The 25,099-nt window shown below is 45.2% G+C and overlaps 2 protein-coding genes across 2 annotated transcripts; both read right to left on the reverse strand.

Moving 5' to 3' along the window:
* Nucleotides 1-3,938: 3,938 nt before the first annotated feature.
* On the reverse strand, nucleotides 3,939-6,009 carry LOC130138717 (uncharacterized). Its single transcript, XM_056313607.1, has 4 exons — nucleotides 5,926-6,009; nucleotides 5,072-5,251; nucleotides 4,787-4,942; nucleotides 3,939-4,518 (listed from the first exon to the last, which is right to left on the reverse strand). The coding sequence occupies exons 1-4, from the start codon at nucleotides 6,007-6,009 to the stop codon at nucleotides 4,351-4,353; spliced, it is 588 nt and encodes a 195-aa protein (XP_056169582.1). The 3' UTR covers nucleotides 3,939-4,350.
* An 8,698-nt stretch (nucleotides 6,010-14,707) lies between these two features.
* On the reverse strand, nucleotides 14,708-18,193 carry LOC130138718 (uncharacterized). The gene is made up of 4 exons (XM_056313608.1): nucleotides 18,044-18,193; nucleotides 17,205-17,440; nucleotides 16,925-17,113; nucleotides 14,708-14,987 (listed from the first exon to the last, which is right to left on the reverse strand). Exons 1-4 carry the CDS (start codon nucleotides 18,071-18,073, stop codon nucleotides 14,708-14,710), a joined length of 735 nt encoding a protein of 244 aa, XP_056169583.1. The 5' UTR covers nucleotides 18,074-18,193.
* Nucleotides 18,194-25,099: the final 6,906 nt, after the last annotated feature.

Genomic DNA, 25,099 nt, shown 5'->3' on the forward strand with positions numbered 1-25,099 from the left:
AGACAGAAAGAATCTTAGATTTTTTAGCCACCTTTTTTAATCCTTGAATTTCATAGTGGATTTTGCTTCTCCTCTCCCCGTAGTTTTTCCCTTAATAGTTTTCCAGTAAATCTATGTGTTCTTTATTCTTCTCAGTTTTAATTTCATTATAGTTTCTGCATCAATTATAATAGTCTTAAACATTTTGATGATTTGTCAATTTTGTCATTCCGGCCAATAATGATGGGAAATCGCTAACTTGGACACCAGCCAGCTATTGATCATCCTACGTGATACGGCCGGCGCTAATGTGGACAATTTTTTGCATTTTTTTAATTTCGTTTTTCTTTTCCTTTTCTTTCCTTTTAGCTTGTGATTGGTACTCAGCCCTGGTCAGCAACCGACCACCTTACTTAGGCTGCGAGGGTCGAGCCCTCACCATCCCTCGCTTGTGGCCAGTCACTGACCATGGCCGAGTATCGACCACAGGTCAAATGAAAAAAAAGAAAGGAAAATAAGGACAAAAATTATCCATTTTCGTGCCAGCCACGCCAAGTAAGATAGCCACATCACGTAAGATGGCCGGTGACCAGGCGGCCGACTAACATCGACGATTTTTGGTCAAAATTTGCCGTAAGGACTAAATTAGCAAGCCGTCAGAAGTTTTTAGACTAAATTGGCAAGTTGTCAAAAGGTTTAAGACTAAATTGACACAATTGATAGGTTTAGGACTAAATTGGCCGCCGTATAATAGGTTTAGAACTTTTTGGACAATTATCTAACATCATTCACATCCAACCTAACTAAAAATAAATCTGGAAGCTTACTGTATTCACAATTCACCAATTAGAAATCGGTTGGAGGGAGTTTTCTCCACTCAGAAAATAGAAGAAAATAAAATTTATTGTTTTGTTAAACATCGAACTTGGAGGTCACCAATTTAGGCCTGGCCATTTAGCTTTTTTTATTATTTTTTTTTGTAAATTAGTGGGCTAAATGCCAGTCCGTTTCGTGAAAACTCTAATTGATCAATGAGCTTCGGTTTGGTCGATTGGCCATTAGATTAGGCCCGTTCATCGAATATCTTTTCTTACGTGATTCCCTGCCCTTACATTAGGACGCAGACACTTTCGACCTTTCTTTTAAATTTGTAATAGAACCAATTCGTTCTACACGTGTGCCAGCACCGGTGTTCGTGACACGATAGTAGTTACAACATGAGTAATAACATGGGCAAAAGAACACTACAAGTGCCATAACTTGTGTACGGCGCTTACTTTGGTGCCATAAGTTTTTTTTGGATCACTTTAGTGCTAAAATTTTTGAAAAACGATCACTTAAGTGCTAAAATTTTTGAAAAACGATCACTTAAGTGCCAACTCCGGTGCCGTACACAATTTTTCGCCGGAAATCCGACGTGTCATTTTTTTTATTAATTTCTGAAGCTGACGTGGCTCGCCGGAGATTGGCACTTAAGTGATCGTTTTTCAAAAATTTTAGCACTTAAATGATCGTTTTTAAACAATTTTAGCACTTAAGTGATCGTTTTTCAAAAATTTTAGCACTGAAGTGATCCAAAAAAAACTTATGACACTTAAGTAATCGTTTTTCCTCCGACTTGGCACCAAAGTGATCCGAAAAAAAGTTATAGCACCAAAGTGATCTCCGTACACAAGTTATGACACTTATAGTGTCCTTTTGCCTAATAACATGCATTGATTTAGGAAGTGGTGAGTGGAGAATCCGGTGCTTACCGAGCCACAGGTTTTGTGAAAGCTTTTTGATGAAAAATCAAATAAATCATGAATAATTATCTAAGAGGAAGAGACACCAAAAGGTTATCTCTCTCTTAATTATGTAAGAGTAACAAATGGGTGTTAGGACAATTTTGGAAAGAAAAAAAAGAAACAATAGACACTTTTGGGTTAAATATATAGATATAGATGGACGTGATTAATCAATCGAATTTCAGAAAAATGTTGGACAGAAACATTTTATGTTTTCTTGCATGTATTTAGTTGGATGTAGATTTTAATTTGTAAGGATGAACAAATTTGACAAATTGTTGCTGCAACATTAGCAATGTGACATCTCCAACTAATCATTTACCTAAGCTATATTGGAATTTAATCATGATCCAAAACTTACTCATCGAAAAAAAAATTGAATCGGTGAGTGCACTCTTTTAGTGAAAGTGAGTGGCCTTTTTTCGGGAATGGTAGTCTTGGAAAGTATAAAATGTGGACACAAGCTTAAATATATAGATGATGTATCAATTTAGATAATAAAGAGCATGGAGGGATTTAAGGAAAGCCCATGCAGATAGGTCTAAACCATCTTCCCAAACTGGCCCATTAAACTCCAAGCCATTCAACCATGTGTTTGCGCGCTCTCTCTCTCTCACCACTTATAATTTATACCGCAGATCTTTGTACTTTCTAATTAATTATATGGTTTTCGAATATTACAGTACCTACTATATATATTGTTTAGGCTTAAAAACAAAATGCATTTAAGTTTACCAACATACTTAGAAATTAGAATTGATAAATCACTTATGGGTCGCTCGAGATTTAAAGGCCAAATCCATCCCCGTTAACAAATGTTTTAAGGGCAACATATTTACTTTGGAAAAATCCGATTGTCAAAATTTTGCTTACATATCACCTGAGAACAGTTAGTGCATTACTTGTTATAGAGTTTTCTTAATTTGTTACTTAAGGAGTGCTCGGGGCACTAGTTAATGAATTCTTCATGCAATTAATATGTGTATCTAAATGAAGGTTTGGTGAAGAATTGAGTGGCAAGCTAAGATCGGTACCTTAATTAATAGGATAAGACACTTGGTAATATAATAAATATAGAGGAAAATCCTAACATGACAAGACGTGCTATAATAAGCATAATGTATAGATTGGGGTGAGTGAACGTGTTTCCTCCATGAGTCCCTTTTTTCCTTGTAAAGGAAAGTTACGATGCTTTGGTGCTTATATCTAAATTCACAAAACCTAAATACGAATATCACATGTTTATGCAAATTGCTAATGCTTTCACTACGGTTAGTTTACCATTTCAAAGAGTCGAAAAATGCATGTCGATGTGACAAGTTTTATTATGTGCTTTCTTACTTTGATTAGTAACTTGTCCTATATTGTAAACTTCAAGAGGTCATTTTTTAAATGACATAAGAAGTTTGGTTAACTATGTACTAATGTTAAAAGTTCAGGCTAAATTTGGAGATACAATCAAAGCAAAACTCTACGATGATTTAAGGTTTGGGCTACACTAGAAAAAGCGATCAAGCTGTGGGCCTTGTAACTTGTAATCATTGCAACTGATTTCATATGTAATTGGCCCATAGTTGTTGGACGGATTTGGCCTCCAAAAAATAAGCGAATTAGTTACGCGGTAAGTACATGCGGAAGTCGACACTAAAGGACGTCATTGCAATTTGCAAACAATATGAAAGACTTCAGAGGGCATATGACAAATTTTTAAGCCAAGGGAGGCAATTTGTATTTAGTGTAAATATCTCACGGCAGCAAAACCGCTGGACAAGCTAGAGGCTTGTTGCCGGACTAGAAAAAGCTTCATGGAAGACGCGACTGTATGACATTCGTAACGAAGATCATTCCTCTGACCGGACACAATCAACAACAATAGGAATTCGTGGAGTTCACATAAAACTCACCATTATAAAAGATCAAGACAAGTAAATCACGCCATATCATTGGCAAATTCTATCAAACGTTCTCAATCTTCGCCTTATTTTCCACTTGTATCACTCCAACTCCATGTTCCACAATCCTTGGTTATAAACCATCTAGTCGGGCGAACGACATATGAAAATGATGAGGGAGGAACGAGAATGGAGCGTACGGGACCCGTTCTCTTGACATGATACAGAACTTTGAACACAAATTATTTCCCAAAGACAGGCAAGAAAAGTAACCGTAATGAAAACAATCAAAGAGCCTTCTCATTAATCATAGCTAGCAATTACTCTTTTGATCAAGTCCCCCGCGGCGATCTGGCCTGGTGATTTGGGGTGTCGGGTGTGAGTGCAGGCCCGGTATCGAGTCTTGGGAATGTCAAAAATGAAAAGACTACTCTCTTAATTAGCAGATGCAACAGACCTAGTGGGTAATAATCAAGAATGACAAGCTTTTAGAACTGAAAAAGGAACAGAATTACTGTGAGATTCAACTATGTGTTGAATGCAGAGGAGGAAGCAAAACTTAGGCCCAAAAAACGAGCAGCCTCTGAGAGCACGATTCTCGTGGCTCCTGTCGTTAGCTTCTGCACCCAAGAAGATGACTAACTTTAACTTGTTATGTACATAATTCCAAAATCTTGCCGATGAAGCACAGTTCAATAGTCAGCATGGATGAAGCGCTCATAACTCGTCCCATTAATTGTCGTCAAAACATCATCCCAGTTCTTGATATGGTCCGACAACGGCCCACTATGTATCTTGATCTGGCGGCTCGTCAAATCCATCGTTGGCAGACTGAGGAACTCTTGTACTTCTTTTAGCTTCTGCACAACAGCGGACAATGAATATCGATCCAACGCATGAGATAAATCGATGTTTACAAAAGTGAAATAGCAACAGTAGCTTTCAAATGAGACATGATCGCAAACAATTAATATAACACTTCCACTCATCTTCATAAACTGGATTTAGAGTAGAAAGTTATAGATTTTGAGCTATTTTTGCAGGATGTCGCAGCATAAAAACTGTGCTGTATAAGTGGTCAGTTCGAACTAAGGGTGCTTGCTAGATGTCAGGGTACGAGGCACTTACAGTCCAATTCTTCATGAGATCCTCGTAGTAGAGCACCATGTGCCTCGTGGTAATGTAGTATGTCAAAACCTTGGAAACTGTCTCCTCCATCTCCTTGAAATCATTGATCAACGATGAGGAGTTGATCGTAGGCTTGTATCCCGAGAGTGTCGCAGCCTGCAGTCAGTATCCAGGAAATGCATTCATGTATCAGTATGCGAAGATGAGTTAGTGCCGGCGAGTGCATGTGGCCGTGTGCCCTTTGGGTGAATGTGTCTGTATAGAGAGAGAGAGAGAGAGAGAGACCTCTTGAGGAGAATGCACGTGGGACTTGTGGGTTCCATTCAACAGTTTAGCATAGCGGTCATAGGAATTTGCTAGCACTGACACCATGCGGCGCAGAAGATTTCTGCGGAAGAGGAAAATTACATAAACATGTCTATGGGTGAAGTACTGCACAATTTCTGTATGGTGATCCATCACTCCCTGTATGAATTGTAAGCAAGAAATGCTCAATTTCCCTGAATTATCATCCAACAATATGACAAGAAGCAACATTGTGCTGCATCAATAGTCTCCATATCAGAAAATAATATACTTGCCCAACACCGCAATAAGCTTAGGTAATATGCTATCAAAATTTTCTAAACTCAAAGGCTTATTTACCATACAGTTTATATAGAAAGAGATCTTTTTACAACCATCGATTTGATGCATGCACAACCTTTTTATTCCTGTTTTTTGTTGGCCAGAGTGGTCAGCTTCCACACCAGGAAATTCTTGAAGAAAAAGTCTTCTTTGACATGTTAGTCCTAGCCTCCTAGGATTTCCAGAAATTCTGCAAATTTTCGTGGTTGCATCACCTTTCATGCATTTGGATTAGTAGCACACTAGAGATTTCAGTAGAATTGCATGTATCAAAGACTCTTGTCACCAATTCATTGTGTCTTTGTTAAAGCATTCACCTTATAGAGTTCTATGCTCTAAAGGACTATGGGGTGCTCTTCGATCCTGTAATACCACAATATTCCATCTCTGCCTTCTTCGCACATTCTATGTTCAGTGAAACATAACCCAAATTATAGTAGTTCCATCAATCCCTTTGGATCGAAAATTCCAGTCCAATTGTACAAATTCGCAAATGATGTCCTGATATTTACCTGATTAAGCATCCACTTGAAGCCAACTGCAGCAGAGCACTTGTTCTTCGACGCACTGCTAAACCAATCCAAGTTGTGTGACATTCCGAATTTTGGCCCGATTTAGGATTTATAAAATGTGTAATTCGTCAGTGCGCTTATAATAGAATCTCGCCCGGGAACTGATCACTCTTGGGTTCTTGTTTTTAAAATAGAGATTTTGCTAGAATCGCACTCGATCGAATTTGACTGTTATTTAGACCCCAAACTTGGCAGTCGATTTTCGGGAGTTTCGGGACGAAATAAATTGGACGGTGTCGATATTATTGTGGCCAGCGTCGAGATTATCAGGAATAGTGAAAAAAGTGAAATTTTGACCGGGTGCGAATTTGGACTAGTAGACCTCCCTCGTAGTGTGTTTCGAGTTATTTTATTTTGGCCCTTTGTCCTATATTATTATTTGGGATTTTTCGTGCATTGTTAGATCTTTTTCCGAATTTGAATCGTGACCGTTAAATCGATTTTTAGTTTAAATCGTGTCCGTTGGATCGCGCTCGAAGATAAAATTAGCTTTTTCTTTCTCTCTCTCTCTCTCCTCTCTCCTCTGCGCCGCGCCACCCACTCCCGTGCAACGTCCCCTCGCGAACGTCTCTCTCTCTCTCTCTCTCTTTCTTTTCCTTTCTCTTTCCCCTATGGCCGCGCACGTCTTCCCCCCCTGCAGACGTCCCCTCAGCCACGCCCATGCAGACCTACCCTGACACACTCTCTCTCTTCCTTTCTCCTTTTCTTCTCTTTCTTCTTCTTCCTTTCTCTTCTTCTTCTTCTTTACCGCGTCTGTTCCAGCCTCTGCGTCCGCTTTTGTTCCTTTTCCCTGCTGCCTGACGCCGATTGCCTGAGCTAGCCCGACCTTCCCGCCAGCCGCCCAGCTCCGCCTAGCCACCTGGGTCACCGCCGTGCCGCCCCTTCGCGCCGCCGTGCCGTTCAGCCACCGCCCCGTCACCTAGTCACTCTCCCCTTCCCCGACTCCCGTCCATCGCAGTTCCTCCCCGCCTCCGCAGTCGCCGCTCGACCGCCTCCGCCCGACGCCGCTCCATCAACCGCCGACGCCGCCGTCTTCCTCGCACCTTCGCCGCGCCGCCACGTCGCTCGGCAGCTCCACCCGGCGCTGCTTTTCCCCCTCCCCAGCACGCGAGCTCGGCTCGCCGCCGCGTACGGCAAGTCCCAGATGTCATCCAGTCGTCCGGCCAGCTCCCCAGCGCCGCCCCGACGCCTGAATGTCGCTATCGTCACCGCTGAGCGCCCCCCAGCCGCACCAAACGCCTCAGCCAACCTCTTCTTCTCCCCGTTGGCTTTCCGACGTTCATCGCCGCCACTCACCGTCACTCCAGCCGGCCAGCCTGACGCCACCCGACCCCGCCAACAGCCGCGCCGTGCCGCTCCGTCGCCGCCGGTTCGCTCCTCCGCCTCAGCCCGATCTCTCTCTCTCTCTCTCTCCCTCACCCTCATCCCGGCTGACCTCTCCCTCTTCAGCTTGCCGCCGCCGCGCCACAGTCGCTGCCGCGTCGCCGCCGCTACGGGTCGCCGCGCGGCTAGCCGGCTCCGGCCCAGCCAACCCGAGGCCGTGGCCGGCTCGTCGCCCACGCGACCAAGCCGCACGCCGCGCTCGTGCCCGTGCTCGTGCCCGTTGCCCGCGCTCGCGCCCCTCTCCCGTTGCCCGTGCCCGCGCCCGTGCCTGCGCCCGTCGCCGCGCCTACGCGTGTGCCTAGTCTGCACTGTTCACCCGGGCCAAACTTTGGTAAGTGACTTCCTAAACCCTACCTAGTATTTTGGGTACTTTATTGACTTGTCTCGGGTTTAGAACGGCTAGGGCGTGTTTTAATTTAATTATATTATGTTACAATTACGCTATTTGAATTGGATTAAATGATGTGCTTGATTTGGGTAATTGTGCGTGGCCGACTTGAATGTCGGGTTTGTGGATTGAGGTGGCGAATTGTGAATTGGACTGAGTGGTGATTATGGGTTGTTTGATGCAATTGGCGTGAAATTGATTTAATTGAATGGCGTGTGCTTGCTTGTCGATTCTAAGCCCGGATTGATCGGAGGGCTACGGACTTGGGACGTGTTGATGGCGATCCGTGTGAAGGCATGAATGGCCGATGTGCCAAATGGATGCGGGCTTGAGACGTGTTGACGGTGGCCCGTTGAAGGCGTGTTGGACCGGGACGTGTTTACGTCGGTCATTGGAATTTGAGCCCGGATTGATCGGAGGGCTACGGACTTGGGACATGTTGACGGCGGTCCGTGAAAGGAAAGTGTGGCTTGGGACGTGTTGACGGCGGCCACTGGAATTGATTGAATGGTATGGCTTGGGACGTGTTGACGGCGGCCATTGAAATTGATCGAATTGTGTGGCTTGTGTGCCTATGAGACCGGACTTGAGACGTATTGACAGTGGTCCGTGAGAGGAAAGTTGGTTGGACACGTGTGTGCGATGTGATTGATTGGATTGGTTAAATATACGTGTGGTTGCTTGGTTGGATTGGTTGAATGCGAGTGGGAATGTGTGTGCCGGGTGATTGTGATATGGTGGTGAACTATTCTTGCATTGTCATGTTTGGACTAATATGCAGGGTTGGCTCGTGATTAGAGGACAAGGTAAATATAATGATGTGAACTCTATATGTTATGGGGTAGGTTGCATGTACGACTTGTCTGGGTACACATTGGCCTACGTGGGGTATAGGGGGTTGCTTATTGAGACTCGTTCTCACTGTTATTATATAACCATTTCAGATCCGCGACCATGAGTGACTGGAGACGCTGCAAGGGTATCTCGGAGATCGAGGACGGGTCAAGTACTCGGTATTTTGAGTCCTCCCCTTTGTAGAGGAGATAAACTTGTCAACCACCGCCCCCTTTTGAAAATTGTGGTTCTAAATTGGTAGCCCGAGTTATCGTTTTGTATAGTGACTACTTTATGATGGTATGCAATTATTGTTTCGTGCTATCCCTTTGTCATTATTTATTGTCTGGGTTAATTAATTTCGCTTCCGCTTGCCTTTATTGTTGGGTGTTTCGTTTGGGTCGGCGACGCGTCCTGGGACATCGCGTTCAATGATCGACCATCGAGGGATGACCGCGCTCGTAGGGTGCGGGGCGTGACATCCCCTTTGATTTGGTATCAGAGTAAGGTCAGCTCGAACCAAGATGGTCGAAGCTTGGAGTGATAAGGAGCGATGACTTTGGGGTAGCCAGTTAGGGAGACTTGTTGGTCATGCGTTACCCAGACTGCTTGGTTGTGATTGCTGAGTGATATTATGCACTAATACGTGAAATGTAGGTGTGTCAGGACTTGAGGTTAGTGCACGATCCCTGTTCTTTGTGATTGAGTGCTGTTGTGATTGTTTGCCTGCTTAGTGAATTGTTGTGATTTACTACCTAGGGCCTTAGACTGGTATAGTTGGCCTAGGTCTTTAATTCTCGATGGGAATTATAGCAGGTAAGTAGGTGGTGTGAACCCGGTGAGTATGAGTAGCCGAGGAAGAGGTCGAGGTCGAGGTCGAGGTCGTGTAGGTTCGCAAGTCGGAGTGGTGGGGGATCCCAGATGGGATGAGATTTTGAGGGCACTCAAGGAAGTTGGAATTTTAATGGGAAGGCAAACTGAGGAGCGAAATGCGACTGATGCTACTAATGCTGAGGCCGCTATTGTCGCCACCAATGGAAGTAACGGGAATCATACGTATAATGGAAATGTTGAGAATCAAGGTCAAGGGTAAGTTAATACAGTCAGACAGATGCATCAGTTGGTTGGAAAATTTTTGAAACTTAAACTTGCAAGGTTCGATGGGAAGATGTGACCCGGAGGCTACATTACTTTGGATAGAGAGGACTTAGAAAAATAGGCTTTGAGGTATTCGGGTGCATTGATGAGGAGAAAGTGACCCTGGCTGTATATCAACTCCAAGGAAATGCAAGTGATTGGTAAGAAGACCCCTAAAGTAGGATATTTCGAAGGGCATAATTCCAAGCTAGGGTGTCACTGTCGGGGCCTTCGATGAGAAGTACGTTTAGAGAGTGCGCGAGGACAGAAAATGACATAGTTTCTTTGGCTTCACTAAAATCGAATGTCAGTCAATCAATACGAGATCAAGTTGGTAAGGTTGCCTAAATACGCACCAAGGACGGTCAAAGACCATGTGGATGGGACAAGGAGGTTTCGGGATGGATTGGAACAGGAATTCCGCAATCAGTTAGTACTTTTGGGTCTTAAGGAATTACAACGAGTTGTATGAGAGAGCTCGATGGTTGACGCGGATATGAGTGAAAGGACTGCCGCTTTTGGATCGCGGCACGCGCCGGCTAGGGACAATAGGAACTTTGAAAAGAAGCCTATGATAGAGAATCGGAGATTTGTCTCTTTAGTAAGAAAGAACTTTGGAAAGTCGAACTACTACTCCAACGCCGCATGTCGGTCTTATGGAAAGAGGCATAGGAATGACTATTGCCAAGGTAGAAGTGGAGCATGTTGTGGATGTGGACAGTAAGGTCACCAAGTGAGAAATTGTTGAACCGACAGGTTAGGTTACTAATGCAATCGCGTGCCGACCGCAGTAGGACATTAAGCGAGAGCTGCCGCGGATTAATCGAATCGGCTAAGGACGTAAGGAAAAGTGTATGTTGTGGCTGAGAAGGAAGTGAAGGATGTGCCTTGAAAGTCTAGATGCGTTATGAGATGGTATTGGGTACAATAGGAGATGATTTTGAAGTTATTACTTGAATGATCATGTATGACGTATTATCACTTATGGTGAATAGGCGTAATCGATTTATGGATTTCTGATTTACTAATGACATTCTTGGACGAGTTTGGAAGGATGAGTTATGCTTGGAAATTTCGAATTTTGTAAAGAACCAGGGTGATTGGTTTTGAGAGACTGTTGGATTGAAATTGGATGGATTGAGCTTGTCTTTGAGGTGTATAAAGATAATTATTTTGTGGTTGACTAGTTGGTTGAGGAACCAAGGCTAAAGGACATAGCCGAGGTGTGTAATCTTCCCGATGTCTTTCCTCAGGAATTGCCGGAATTGCCACCTGATAGAGAAGTGGAGTTTATGGTTGAATTAACCCTAAGGATAAAACCAATATTGAAAGTGCCCTATAGGATGTCACTGTCGGGATTGAAGGAATTGAAAGTCCAAATGCAAGAGTTATTGGATAAAGGCTTTTTTTCGCCCAAGTGCGTCTCCATGGGAAGCGCCAGTATTATTCGTGAGGAAAAAGAATGGATCATTGAGGTTGTGCATTGACTACAGATAACTGAACCAGGTGACCATTAAGAATAAGTACCCGTTGTCAAGGATTGATGACCTTTTTGATCAGTTACAAGGGGCATCAGTGTTTTCTAAGATCAATTTGAGACTGGCTATCACCAATTGAGGATCAATAAGGAGGACGTGTCGAAGTCAGCAGTTAGGACGAGGTATGAACACTATGAGTTCACGGTGATGCCTTTTGAACTGACGAACGTCCCTGCAGCCTTTATGGATTTAATGAATCGGATGTTCAAGGAGTTTCTGGATCAGTTTGTAATTGTGTTTATAGATGATATCCTGGTATACTCGAAGAGTCCCGCTAAGCATGAGTTACATTGGAAAAGGGTTATACGGGCTTTAAAAAGGAACATGCACTCTACGCCAAGTTCAATAAGTGCGAATTCTGATTTTACCGAGTAGCGTTCTTAGGACATGTGGTATCTGGTGAAGGGATCGCAGTGGATCCGACAAAGATTGAAGTCGTCATAAATTGACCAAGACCGATAACGGTAATCGAGGTTCGGAGGTTCTTGGATCTGGCAGGTTATTATAGACGTTTCGTGGAAAGGGTTTTAGCGTTAGCGACACCGTGGACGCGTTTGCTAAGAAGGAAACGAAGTTTGAATGGACGGATAAGTACAAAAGGAGTTTTCAGGATTAAAACAGAGTTTGATGACTAAGGCAACATGGAAGGGTGGTAGTATACGCATCGCGACAGTTGAGATCGCATGAGATGAATTACCCGACGCATGACTTAGAATTGGTCGCGATTATTTTCGCTCTTAAGATTTGGAGACACTACCTGTGTGGGGAGAAATTTCAAATTTATACGGACCATCAAAGTCTAAGGTACTTGTTTTCTCAAAAGGAATTAAACATGAGACAGCGCCGTTGGATGGAACTCCTTAAGGACTACGACTGCGATATTTTATATCACCCCGGAAAGGCTAATAAGGTAGCGGATGCATTGAGTTGGAAATCGAGCATCGCGCATATGATGGTCAAAGAATGGACCTTGTTGGAGGGAGTCCGGGATTTAGAGTTTAAGTTTGAAGTGAGCCATGTTTTCAAGTCTACTTGCCGCATTGAGGATTGAACCAGAAATTCAGACTAAAATTAAGGCTTTACAATCTACGGACCCAGAGATTCAGAAGATTTTGATGTATGGATGCCACAAAAAGGAAATCGGATTTTCAGGTATCCGAGGATGGGATTCTAAAGTTCCGTGGATGGTTATGTGTGCCAAGTGATACAGAATTGAAGGAAGAGATTTTGTTTGAAGCACACCGTAGTACGTATAGTATTCACCCGGGGAGTACAAAAATGTATTAGAATTTACAGTATTATTATTGGTGGAACGGCGTGAAAGTGAACGTGGCCAAGCATGTGGCTAAGTGTTTCACATGCCAATAAGTGAAGGCGCAACATCGCAAGCCAGGTGGAATGTTGCAGCCATTGGAAATCCTCGAGTGGAAATGGGAACATATCACGATGAACTTCGTCATAGGATTACCGAGGAGCCAGAGGGGCCATGATTCGATTTGGGTGATAGTGGATTGGTTGACAAAGTCAGCACATTTCCTACTAGTGCGAAAGGATTTTGCCTCGGAAAGGTATGCCAATTTGTATGTGCGATACATAATCCGTCTCCATGGAGTACTAGTAACGATCACCTCGGACCGTGATCCTAAGTTTACCGCCGCTTTTTGGAAAAGTCTTCATATGGCATTAGGAACGAGATTACAGTTTAGCACAGCCTATCATTCGCAGACGGATGGCGAGTCTGAGAGGACGATTCAGACTTTGGAAGATATGGTGCGAGCATGTGTATTGGATTTTAGGGAAAGTTAGAAAGAATAATTGCCCTTGGTTGAGCTTGCCTATAACAATAGCTATCAGCAGAGTATTAGAATGGTACCGTTTGGGGCATTGTATGGTAGGTTTTGCAGAACACCGGTTTGTTGGGATGAAGTGGGTGAGAGGAGCATCACGGGTCCCTAGTTGGTTCAGCGGTCAATCGAAACAGTTCAGGTGATTCGGGACAGGCTTAAGACCGCTCAGAGCCGTCAAAAGAATTATGCGGACCGGAGACGTAGGCCTTTGGAGTTTTGAGTAGGGGACCACGTATTCCTCAAGGTGTCGCCGATGAGAGGAATGTCACGGTTTGGTAAGAAAGGAAAATTGAGCCCGAGGTACGTGGGCCCATTCGAGGTCTTAGAGACAATCGGCACCTTGGCTTATCGTCTCGCGCTATCGCCAAATTTATCTCATGTTCATAATGTGTTCCACGTGTATATGTTGAGGAAGTACGAACCGGACCCGACCCACGTGCTGAACTATGAAGAAATAGGCGTGGACGACAGGGTGTCGTACGTGGAAAAGCCAGTTCGGATCGAGGACATAATAGAAAGAGTGTTGCGGAACAAGAAAATTCCGATGGTCAAAGTAATTTGGGAACACCATGGAACAGAAGGTGCAACGTGGGAAAGTGAAGAGTTGATGTGATACCAGTACCCCCATTTGTTTGAATAGTTGGGTTGGATTGTAAATTTCGAGGACGAAATTTTTGTAAGGGGGAAGAGTTGTGACATTCCGAATTTTGGCCCGATTTGGGATTTATAAAACGTGTAATTCATCAGTGTGCTTATAATAGAATCTCGCCCGGGAACTGATCACTCTCGGGTTCTTGTTTTTAAAATAGAGATTTTGCTAGAATCGCACTCGATCAAATTTGGCCGTTATTTAGATCCCAAACTTGGCAGTCGATTTTCGGGAGTTTCGGGACGAAATAAATTGGACTGTGTCGATATTATTGTGGCCAGCATCGAGATTATCAGGAATAGTGAAAAAAGTGAAATTTTGACCGGGTGCGAATTTGGACTAGTAGACCTCCCTCGTAGTGTGTTTCGAGTTATTTTATTTTGGCCATTTGTCCTATATTATTATTTGGGATTTTTCGTGGACTGTTAGATCTTTTTCCGAATTTGAATCGTGACCGTTAAATCGATTTTTAGTTTAAATCGTGTCCGTTGGATCGCGCTCAAAGATAAAATTAGCTTTTTCTTTCTCTCTCTCTCCTCTCTCCTCTGCGCCGCGCCGCCCACTCCCATGCAACGTCCCCTCGCGCACGTCTCTCTCTCTCTCTCTCCCTCTCTCTTTCTTTTCCTTTCTCTTTCCCCTCTGGCCGCGCACGTCTTCCCCCCTGCAGACGTCCCCTCAGCCACGCCCATGCAGACCTACCCTGACACACTCTCTCTCTTCCTTTCTCCTTTTCTTCTCTTTCTTCTTCTTCCTTTCTCTTCTTCTTCTTCTTTGCCGCGTCTGTTCCAGCCTCTGCGTTCGCTTTTGTTCCTTTTCCCTGCTGCCCGACGCCGATTGCCTGAGCTCGCCCGACCTTCCCGCCAGCCGCCCAGCTCCGCCTGGCCACCTGGGTCACCGCCGTGCCGCCCCTTCGCGCCGCCGTGCCGTTCAGCCACCGCCCCGTCACCTAGTCACTCTCCCCACCCCCGACTCCCGTCCACCGTAGCTCCTCCCCGCCTCCGCAGTCGCCGCTCGACCGCCTCCGCCCGACGCCGCTCCACCAGCCGCCGACGCCGCCGTCTTTCTCGCGCCTTCGCCGCGCCACCGCGTCGCTCGGCAGCTCCGCCCGGCTCTGCCTTTCCCCCTCCCGAGCGCGCGAGCTCGGCTCGCCGCCGCTCGCTGCCCCGTACGGCGAGTCCCAGCCGTCGTCCAGTCGTCCGGCCAGCTCCCCAGCGCAGCCCCGACGCCTGAGTGTCGCTGTCGTCACCGCCAAGCGCCCCCCAGCCGCACCAAATGCCTCAGCCAACCTCTTCTTCTCCCCGTTGGCTTTCCGACGTTCGTCGCCGCCGCTCGCCGTCGCTCCAGCCGGCCAGCCTGACGCCACCCGACCCCGCCAGCAGCCGCGCCGTGCCGCTCCGTCGCCACCGGTTCGCCCCTCCGCCTCAGCCCGATCTCTCTCTCTCTCTCTCTCCCCCTCACCCTCATCCCGGCTGACCTCTCCCTCTTCAGCTCGCCGCCGCCACGCCACCGTGCGTCGCCGCGTCGCCGCCAGCAGTCGCGGGCGCCAGCCACCACCACTGGCCGGCCCAACCCAGCCGTGGCCGGCTCGTCGCCCATGCGACCAAACCGCGCGCCCGCGCCCATGCCCGTTGCCCGTTGCCGCGCCTCGCGTGCTGCGTTGCCCGCGCCGTGTCCGCGCCCGTGCCCCTTGCCCGTGCCTGCGCCCGTCGCCGGGCCCGCGCGTGTGCCTAGTCTGCACTGTTCACCCGAGCCATTTTAGGCCCGAGCCGACTTTTTCCGGGCCAAACTTAGATAAGTGACTTCCTAAACCCTACCTAGTATTTTGGGTACTTTATTGACTTGTCTCGAGTTTAGAACGGCTAGGGCGTGTTTTAATTCAATGATATTATGTTACAATTATGCTATTTGAATTGGATTAAATGATGTGCTTGATTTGAGTAATTGTACGTGGCCGACTTGAATGTCGGGTTTGTGGATTGAGGTGGTGAATTGTGAATTGGACTGAGTGGTGATTATGGGTTGTTTGATGCAATTGGCGTGAAATTGATTTAATTGAATGGCGTGTGCTTGCTTGTCGATTCTAAGCCCGGATTGATCGGAGGGCTACGGACTTGGGACGTGTTGACGGCGGTCCGTGTGAAGGCATGAATGGCCGATGTGCCAAATGGATGCGGGCTTGAGACGTGTTGATGGTGGCCCGTTGAAGGCGTGTTGGACCGGGACGTGTTTACGTCGGTCATTGGAATTTGAGCCCGGATTGATCGGAGGGCTACGGACTTGGGACGTGTTGACGGCGGTCCGTGAAAGGAAAGTGTGGCTTGGGACGTGTTGACGGCGGCCACTGGAATTGATTGAATGGTATGGCTTGGGACGTGTTGACGGCGGCCATTGAAATTGATCGAATTGTGTGGCTTATGTGCCTATGAGACCGGACTTGAGACGTGTTGACAGTGGTCCGTGAGAGGAAAGTTGGTTGAACACGTGTGTGCGATGTGATTGATTGGATTGGTTAAATGTACGTGTGGTTGCTTGGTTGGATTGGTTGAATGCGAGTGGGAATGTGTGTGCCGGGTGATTGTGATATGGTGGTGAACTATTCTTGCATTGTCATGTTTGGACTAATATGCAGGGTTGGCTCGTGATTCGAGGGCAAGGTAAGTATAATGATGTGAACTCTATATGTTATGGGGTAGGTTGCATGTACGACTTGTCTGGGTACGCATTGGCCTACGTGGGGTATAGGGGGTTGCTATTGAGACTCGTTCTCACAGTTATTATATAACCATTTTAGATCCGCGACCATGAGTGACTGGAGACGCTGCAAGGGTATCTCGGAGATCGAGGACGGGTCAAGTACTCGGTATTTTGAGTCCCCCCCTTTTTAGAGGAGATAAGCTTGTCAATCACCACCCCCTTTTGAAAATTGTGGTTCTAAATTGGTAGCCCGAGTTATCGTTTTGTATAGTGACTACTTTATGATGGTATGCAATTATTGTTTCGTGCTATCCCTTTGTCATTATTTATTGTCTGGGTTAATTAATTTCGCTTCCGCTTGCCTTTATTGTTGGGTGTTTCGTTTGGGTTGGCGACGCGTCCTGGGACGTCGCGTTCAATGATCGACCATCGAGGGATGACCGCGCGCTCATAGGGTGCGGGGCGTGACAAGTTGTAAACTTTGTCAAGAGTCTGTAAAATCGTGGAAACATTCTTCCTCCTATCCATGACGAAGAAAATCTCCCCATTGGAGCTCACGTTGGCGTGGCTATTTAGGAGTGTCTCGAACCACCCACTTCCCGATCTCTGTGTCGACACAATAACGAAATATCGCACTGGATTATCTGCACATTCAGCCCTGGTAATAATTAAAACCGAAATCAGGCGAAACCCAGTGAATCATCATCCCATCAAAAACAAAATTCTAGTTTTGTTTTGTCATCTATTACCTGCTAAAAGTTTTGGGTTTTGGATAATGGATTGAAGGTTTATCAGATTGTTTTATGCCATGAAGCTCGCAAGGTTCCTCGGTGATTTGGATGTTCAAAAGATTTGGCTTGGCGCGGCGGCTTATTTGCTTCAGACAGATTGAGCATATATACACCCCACAGAACATTGAAAATGCCAAAACTATCATCCTATATACTAGAGGTGATTTCTTCCGAGGTTTAACCATTAAAGTGTCCTGTCAAGCATAAAAAAACAGAGTAAATGCCATCAGACAAAGAAAAAAATTGATCATTCATCGGACAGAAACGTGATAATCTCCTCACAATCTGGTGTTAGCAATAACAATCACAAAACTATGCAGGGACAATAACTAGAGGAAATCAATGCAAGTTGAGGTAAATACAATTAATTAGGCAGTGAAGGGCAAGAATTAAAGGAGGGTTTTAAGTTCTGACCCAGAAGTAATTCAGTGAACTACCCAAAAATCGTAAGAGTGCAGCAAATTGATTAGCACAACAAGATCGCTATAATTCGAGAATAGACATGTCCGATCTCAAGTTGAGTTCTCGTTCTCGTCCCCGCTCACGAAGACACGAAAGTAAGAACAATGGATCAGCTTCTTCCACAAACCAATACCACTTCATACGCCCAAAAAAAGCAACAATTTTTGCACAAAGTACAGTGAAAAACTGACTTTTCAAGAACACCCATCTCCCTCCGGCCAAGAAAGATAACACCCGTCTCTCCTTCGGGCCAAAAAACACAGAATCCAATCACATTCAACAGAGCTAATCAATTTACAAGAAAAAAGAAACAGAGAGAGAGGAAAAGATCGCACCTTGTTTAAGAAATATATGACCTCCGCCATTGCTAGGAACCTGGAACACACGACGAGAAGACAGAAGGGTTATGCATCGCAAAGATGGAAAATTTTCCCTAGTAAAGCACAGATTTTTCTTCTGCTTCTTCTCCGTATACAGCGAGTTCTGAGGACACAGAGTCAAGAGACTCGGAGAGAGAGAGAGACAGGGGGGGCGGCTCAGTCAGCAGCAGCAAGCCAGCAGCAGCAGTGCGTTTTTCATATGTTGGTGCCTCGTGGAAATCAAAGCCATCGGTACCATCACCTTTCTTTTTTGTCCTGTTCCTGAATATTTTTAATTATCTGGAGAATACTGGCCGAAAAGATTAATAGCAATGATGATTTTTTTTCAAATTGTTGCGTGATTTGACTGTAACAGCCCGAATTTCGATGTAATTCCGGGATCAATAAAATTGACAATATTTCGCATTTCATTTTGGTAAGTCTCGCCCGGAGCTGATCACTCTTGGGATACTAACCAATGGGGTATGGCTAACTAGGAAACGGTACGTGGACCAGGGACTCGATAGTGAACGGGACACCGATCTCGAGATATGATGAGGGAATATTTTGGGCCAACGTGGGCCGATCTTAGGAAAGGTGATGGATTTGGTTTGGCCATGGCCAACGATGTACAATCGGATCGCAGGTGATTCTGCAAGACCGAAAGTGCACGTGACCAACCAGCCCTGAACCTGAACCGAAAGATCGCGACCTCTGGAACTAGTGATGATTTCTCATTCTCTCAATGATCGGAACCGTTGTAAGTCGAATAACCCTAGGTCGATACGCGTAGATCCTAAACAGCCGCCCGTTAGTGAGAGACCCTGAAATTGAAAGTTTAGCGAGTTTTGTTCATGGAAATGGGCCCGGATTTCGATGCCGATTTTCGAAAGCTTAAGAGACTATTTTTGGGAATCTGACGTCGTATTACGCTGGCGACACACGTTTGGAGTTAGTACGAGTAAAAAGTGGAATTTCGGTCCGGGGGTGAAAAATTACGGTTTTGCCCCTGTGGGCACCGAGGTTGGATTCTGAGGCCGTTTGAGGTTATTTTTCGCGGCCAAGATCATTTTGGGGTGGCCACACACATTTAGAGTGGTTTTGGCCAAAAATTGGAATTTCGACAAAAATTGGAAAAATAATATTATTTTATTCCCGAAACTTCGCAGTTGATTTTCGGGGGCTTAGAAAGTGAATTTCGTGAATCCGACGCCATATTATGTTGGCCACGCACATATGGAACACGTATGTGCGAAAATTGGAATTTCGCCCCGGGACCGGAAAAATGACAGTTTTGCCCCTGGGCTATTTTCGGGTCCGAATTTTTGGGAAATTTTCGGGATAAGCAACTGTGGTTATCAGCTGCATTATTGGCACCAAAGACCCAATTGCCCCTCAATTATTTAAGCCTATCTCTTTAGAACCGTTAGATTAGGGGCGTTTTGGTCATTTTTCACGGATTGGCGACACGTGGCGCCCCTTGGCTGCCATGTTTGACCAGATAAGACTCTCTCTCTCTCCTCTCACCCTCACTCATGGCAGAACCACCCCCAGCAGCCCCCACCAGCTCTTTCTCTCCCATTTTCTCTCTTTTCCCTCATGGTTTTGTCTTACCGGAGCTCGCCACCGGCCACCGGAGCGCCGCCGCCGGCTGCCGTGCCTCGCCGTCGACCACCTCAGCCCCCAGCCTGAGCCTCGCCTCCGTCTGACCCCTTTCCCTCTCTCTTTCCCTCTCTTTTCCTCTCTTTTCCTCTCCCGGTTTAGCACCGCCACCGCGTCGGAGCCTCGCTGGAGCTTCACCGGAGCTCGGATCGCCGTTCCGTCGCCACCCAGCCGTCCAGCCTCACCGTACGACGCCGACCGTCACCGTCCCCGTACGGTGTCCGTACGGTCGGTACTGTAGCGTCCGTACGCCGCCGTCCGTACGGCCCGCCGTGCCGTCGCCGCCACTTTGCCGGCCACCGTTTCCGCCGTCCGTACAAGTCCGTACCGCGTGAACAGTACTCCGTGAACAGTGCGCGTGAACAGTACGCGCCGCCGGGAATTCCGCCGCCGGTTTCACTGTTCATCAGTGATCGGCCGCCGTTCCTCGTCGTCGTGATCTTGGATTAAGTGAGTAAAATTTCTAAACTCGGATTAGGACTGTTAGTGCGTTTTTCTGGACTGGGTTAGGTATTATCGGTACAATTTAGACTGGCTTAGATGGTATCAGTGTGTATTTCAGACTGGGTTGAGGACGGATTGGTAGAAATTATCATTTGGAAATTTAGTGGACTAATGAGAATTATTTGGGGAGATTAATTGGATTAAATGACCAATTTAGGAGCCCGTTGGAAAATTACCGGGTATGTCCGGGTTGACTGATTGTACGTCAATTGTGCTTAATTGTGATTGATTTCGTACTGCTATGTCGTATGTGGTGTGGCTGATTTTATGGAGTGCGATTGGCCATTGTTTGGTTTACAATGATTTACTGATTTGTGAATCGCACGTTAGGCCACGGGGTATTAATTGGGCCAATTAAGCACGTGTTGTGACATTGGGTGTCTGAATTATATTGGTGCTCGTGGTGCATTGCATTACATAACATGGACACGCATTGCGTATGCCAAGAGTGAGGCATGTGATGAACTTGCGCGAGAATGCGTGTCTGCCATGAGCATGTGATCACCTAAAATACCCTGAAGCGTTATACGCTGGGTTCAGATAATAATAAGTTGTGTGATCACCTAAGGACCTTTGGGTCATGACCTTCGGGCCGATACCGTCCTCATGCACTTTGAAGCAGGACGATGCCCGGTACGTCCGGAAGGCGACCATCCTCATGCACTTTGAAGCAGGCTCTGGTTCGCAAGGAGAACAGTGTTGCGCCTCATGCACTTTGAAGCAGGCTAGAGACACTGGGCCAGATCGGTTGCTGCGCCTCATGCACTTTGAAGCAGGCTAGACGCACCGGGCTATGAAAAATTGATGACTCAAGTCGTAATAAATAATAAATTGGGCGATTGCCAGTGTGCCAGTGTGGGCCAGTGGGCCGGGGAAATACCCGTGACATGTCGACGACATTTGCATGCATCAACATGCATGGACTGGCATGCGAGTGTGTGAGCCTCGATGCATGAGCATGTGATTGGCGTACGTGTGATAATATGTGCCACGTACGTTCCGTGATTATTATATATTGAACTGCCTAACCTGCAGGGTCGGAGGATTAATTGATTATTGTTGCACTATGGTTTCACTTATTTATTTTCCGGTCAGGAGATTGCATGCTAGCCTAGCCTAGGTTTAGGGGTTGAACTCATTGAGATTCGTCTCACGGTTGTGTAAACCGAAACATTTCAGACCCCCCAGCCGTAGAATGTCGAGGGCATCACCTCTTTTTGGGATACCGCACAATATTCAGTGGTCGTCAAGCGTGCACCCCTGTGGTGATGGAGCAGCCTATGTGAGATATTATGCTGTTTTGTTTGTAAATGTGGGAGAGGCGCACTACCACACCCAAGAATATGTGGCTTGGTGCTATCGAGGAGCCGACGGAGCAATCGGACCCCCGCTCAGGACCTTTGATGTCCCGGTAGACGTGAATAATGTCATGATCCCACAGATGGTAAGTGGTGAGATTTCCGATCCTCCAACTACGCCTGATTGGAGCAGCCAAGGCAAAACCGTGGACGGACCTGCTGCTATGGTCGAGGAGGCTGAGGAACCTAAAGTGTTGTATGCTGATCCGGAACCCTTGGACCACCAGAATGAAGAAGAGCCGGTAGCCATGGAAGTAGATCACGAACAGGATGGAGAGGTTGAGGAACTGGGATCCGATCAAGAAATAGGAGCCGAGGACGAGCTGGGATTATACTTAGACCCTGAGTTAGAACCGGATTCGGTGGACGAGAGTGATGCAACAGAGGACATGGATTCCGAGGAGTCCGAGTCCCAAGAGAGCTCGATAGAGGAGTCCTCAGGGTCCGACCCGGACTGGGGCCCCTAGGTTAGCAATACTCCTAAGTAAAGCAAGTACACCTTTTTGACTGAAGCCTGTCTTAGTCCCATCCAGTACCCCTAGCCACCGACCCTTTTGACCTAGAGGCTGCTATTATGAGTGTTGATTGCTTGTTGTTGTATAAACGAATATTGTAAAAAGGTTTTTATAGCAATGTAAGTATGTACCTATTTTCTACTGCGATCGTGTTTATTGCTTGGCTATCCTTGGCTCGTATTTTATAATTGTCAGGGTTGTTTATTTAATCGCTTCCGCTTGTGCTTGTTCTCTGTTGGGCGTTGGGTCGGCGACGCTTCCTGGGATGTCGCACTGCAATCGACCAAGGTAGGGATGTTAGCGCTTCGTAGGGTACGGGGCGTGACATTGACTCTTTAATCTCAGCTGTTAGAACTGCGATATGAGCTATTTGGTTTGGTTTGATTTGGTTTGGATTGTCACTGTACTGTCGTATACGCCGTAATTGAAGCTTTATTTCATTTGCCAAATTGTGTTAATATTATAAAAAATCTAAAACTGATACATTTGTGATGAATTTACCCTAAACTAATTTTTTACTGCTAAAATCCCTAAACTGGTACACATGTGATAAATTTACCCTCTGTTAATTTCCGTTAAATTTTACTGTTAAATTGCTGAGTTAGATAATACATAGTAATTGACACATGTTTAGGGTTTTACACAAGTTTACCAATTTTTTATTTTTCGTGGTATTAATCTAATTTAACGGAGGGTAAATTTGTCACAAGTGTACCAATTTGGAGTTTTTTGTGGTCAAATAATTAGTTTTTTGTAAATTTATCATATGTGCACAAGTTTGTGATTTTTGGTAGTCAAAACATTAGTTCGGGGTAAATTTATCACGAATGTACCAGTTTAGGGTTTTTCATGGTATTAATTTCACCAAATTCAAATATGAATATGAATAGTAAAAGAAAAGGAACTAATTGGATATTTTAATTTAGGTTCCGTTCATTTCACGGAAAATAACTTCCGGGAAAACGTTTTTCGGGTTTTCCGGTGTTCGTTTCACGGAAAAAAAACTAACCACGGAAAATGTTTTCCGTGGATGGACAAAACACCTTCACTTTTAAGGAAAATGTTTTCCTCTTTTTAAAAAGAGTAAAACATTTTCCCCCTCCTTCTTTCACCATTCATTTTAATTATTTTAATTTTCTTTTTTTAAAATTCTAATTTTAATTATCTATTTTTTTTCTTTTTATTATTTTTTTTGCCGGCCTGTAGCGAGGCTGACAAGCTCGAGTCTTGCCAGATCCAGTGAGCTGCGCTAGGCTCGAGCCTCATCGAAGGTCGCCAGAGCCTCGCCGACGTTTGGCGACCTCGGGCGAGGCTCGAGCCTCGCTACATGCCGGCAAGGCCTGACTTTGACTTTGTTTGTGGTTGTGGTTGGGACCAGCCGTGTGTTTAACTTTGCACCAGGACTTTGACTTTGGTTGGGGTCCCCATGAGAAGGAATATGGAAAACATTATATATACATATATATTTAAAGGGTGATTCTTTTGTCCTGAAGGTATGTGCTCATAGCTTGAAATGCGATAGATCTCGTCCATTAGATTTCAGCTGTTCATCGTGTCTTAATCATAACGATTATATTTTTTTTTTTCAATCAAACTATGTGTTCGCTCGTTTCACGACGAGGAATACCTTTCACCGAAACTTTGATTTTCGATTTTTATTAAGATAGGTTCTGTGGCTTGATTTCTAGGAGAGTTGTGGTGAAAAACAGAGTATAGCACATGATTATATGGAACGGATAGAAATCGAATGGATTGAAAATGGATCTAAGATCAACAAAATTCCAAACTACGTTACAATACTCCTATGAAAGCTGTAAAGGACTTGAAAGTTAACTAAAGTTGCACGAAGTTGTAAATGTAGGAAGTAAAGGTATAGAGGAAACTAAAGTGCAGATAAGCTTGAGTGTTTTTGCATTGTTGTTGATCCTCTTTCCTCCTTCTTTCTTCTGAGTATTTGTATCTCCTCATATCCTGTAACTGCTTGTCGGTTACTTCTTTGTTTTCAAACTTTGAATCTTGGCGCTTCCAATAACTGCCTTATCTAACCACGTTTTCCAATTTCATTGTCCGTCAAAACTTGATCTCAGCCGTTGGGACGACTTCAAATTTGGACAAGTAACTCCCCACGATCTGCTCGTGCTCACTATCTCCGCTTTTTGCTCATAACTTCCTACTATTATGATTCACGTGGCTGGGCCGTGATTCATCTTTACCAATTTTCTGTAATTTCGATATATTCCCGAAGTATAGACTTCCCGAATTTCGGGAAAGAGTCAACGTCCCGAGGCATAATGGCTCCAACGCTCCTTTTTTTACAAACTCCCGAACTATGACTTTCCATGTTTCGGTAAATATCTCGATCTTCACCAATTACCGAATTCGGGATATGATGCCATTCACGCTTGCTTCCCAGCATGTTTTCGAATTTTATCCAAACGTATTTCGGAAGATGGCTGATTTCCATTATACACCAAATACGACATTAAAGCCGACTCAGAATTTATGCCGATTCTTATTTTGGTGTCAACACTATGAAAAAACCCAAAAATCATGGGATCTCTTTTGGAGACGATAGGCTCGCTAAATAAAACATGAAAAATAATCGCTATTGGATATATAAAACAGGAAAAACCCACAATGTTTGCTAATATTTAAAATTGAATAGAATAGAACGTAATTGGATATAATATTGTTTGTTTTTACTATTCCTTACATGGAAACAATGAATATAATATGGGTGTAGATAACAGGCATATTGTTCTCTAATATGAACAGCCGAAATTTGACGAACGATTGAGATCTATCGCGTTTCAATCTAACATTTAAAATCTTGTACGAGCACAGTCATTGGAGTCGTTAGATGCGGTTGCACTACACTTATCCAGGCTTATTCCTATATACATTCCAAGTGAGAGAGATTTGGACCGCGACACCATCCGTAGGCTCATCCTATGCGTTCAAAGTGTGCGCCTAAACGGCTAAACAACAAACAT

The sequence above is a fragment of the Syzygium oleosum genome, unplaced genomic scaffold, assembly GCF_021117445.2.
Source record: "Syzygium oleosum isolate NSW1041296 unplaced genomic scaffold, Sole_v2.1 Sole_v2.08, whole genome shotgun sequence".
NCBI classification, from domain to species: domain Eukaryota; kingdom Viridiplantae; phylum Streptophyta; class Magnoliopsida; order Myrtales; family Myrtaceae; genus Syzygium; species Syzygium oleosum.

Coding starts and splice junctions, on each gene's coding strand:
- LOC130138717 (XM_056313607.1), bottom strand. CDS start 6,009: ATGTCACACAACTTGGATTGGTTTAGCAGTGCGTCGAAGAACAAGTGC. Junction 5,252..5,925: donor TCAAGTGGATGCTTAATCAG/GTAAATATCAGG, acceptor CAATTCATACAG/GGAGTGATGGATCACCATAC. Junction 4,943..5,071: donor ACGTGCATTCTCCTCAAGAG/GTCTCTCTCTCT, acceptor TACTGACTGCAG/GCTGCGACACTCTCGGGATA.
- LOC130138718 (XM_056313608.1), bottom strand. CDS start 18,073: ATGGCGGAGGTCATATATTTCTTAAACAAG. Junction 17,114..17,204: donor AAACCCAAAACTTTTAGCAG/GTAATAGATGAC, acceptor AATTATTACCAG/GGCTGAATGTGCAGATAATC. Junction 14,988..16,924: donor CTTGACAAAGTTTACAACTT/GTCACGCCCCGC, acceptor AGCGACACTCAG/GCGTCGGGGCTGCGCTGGGG.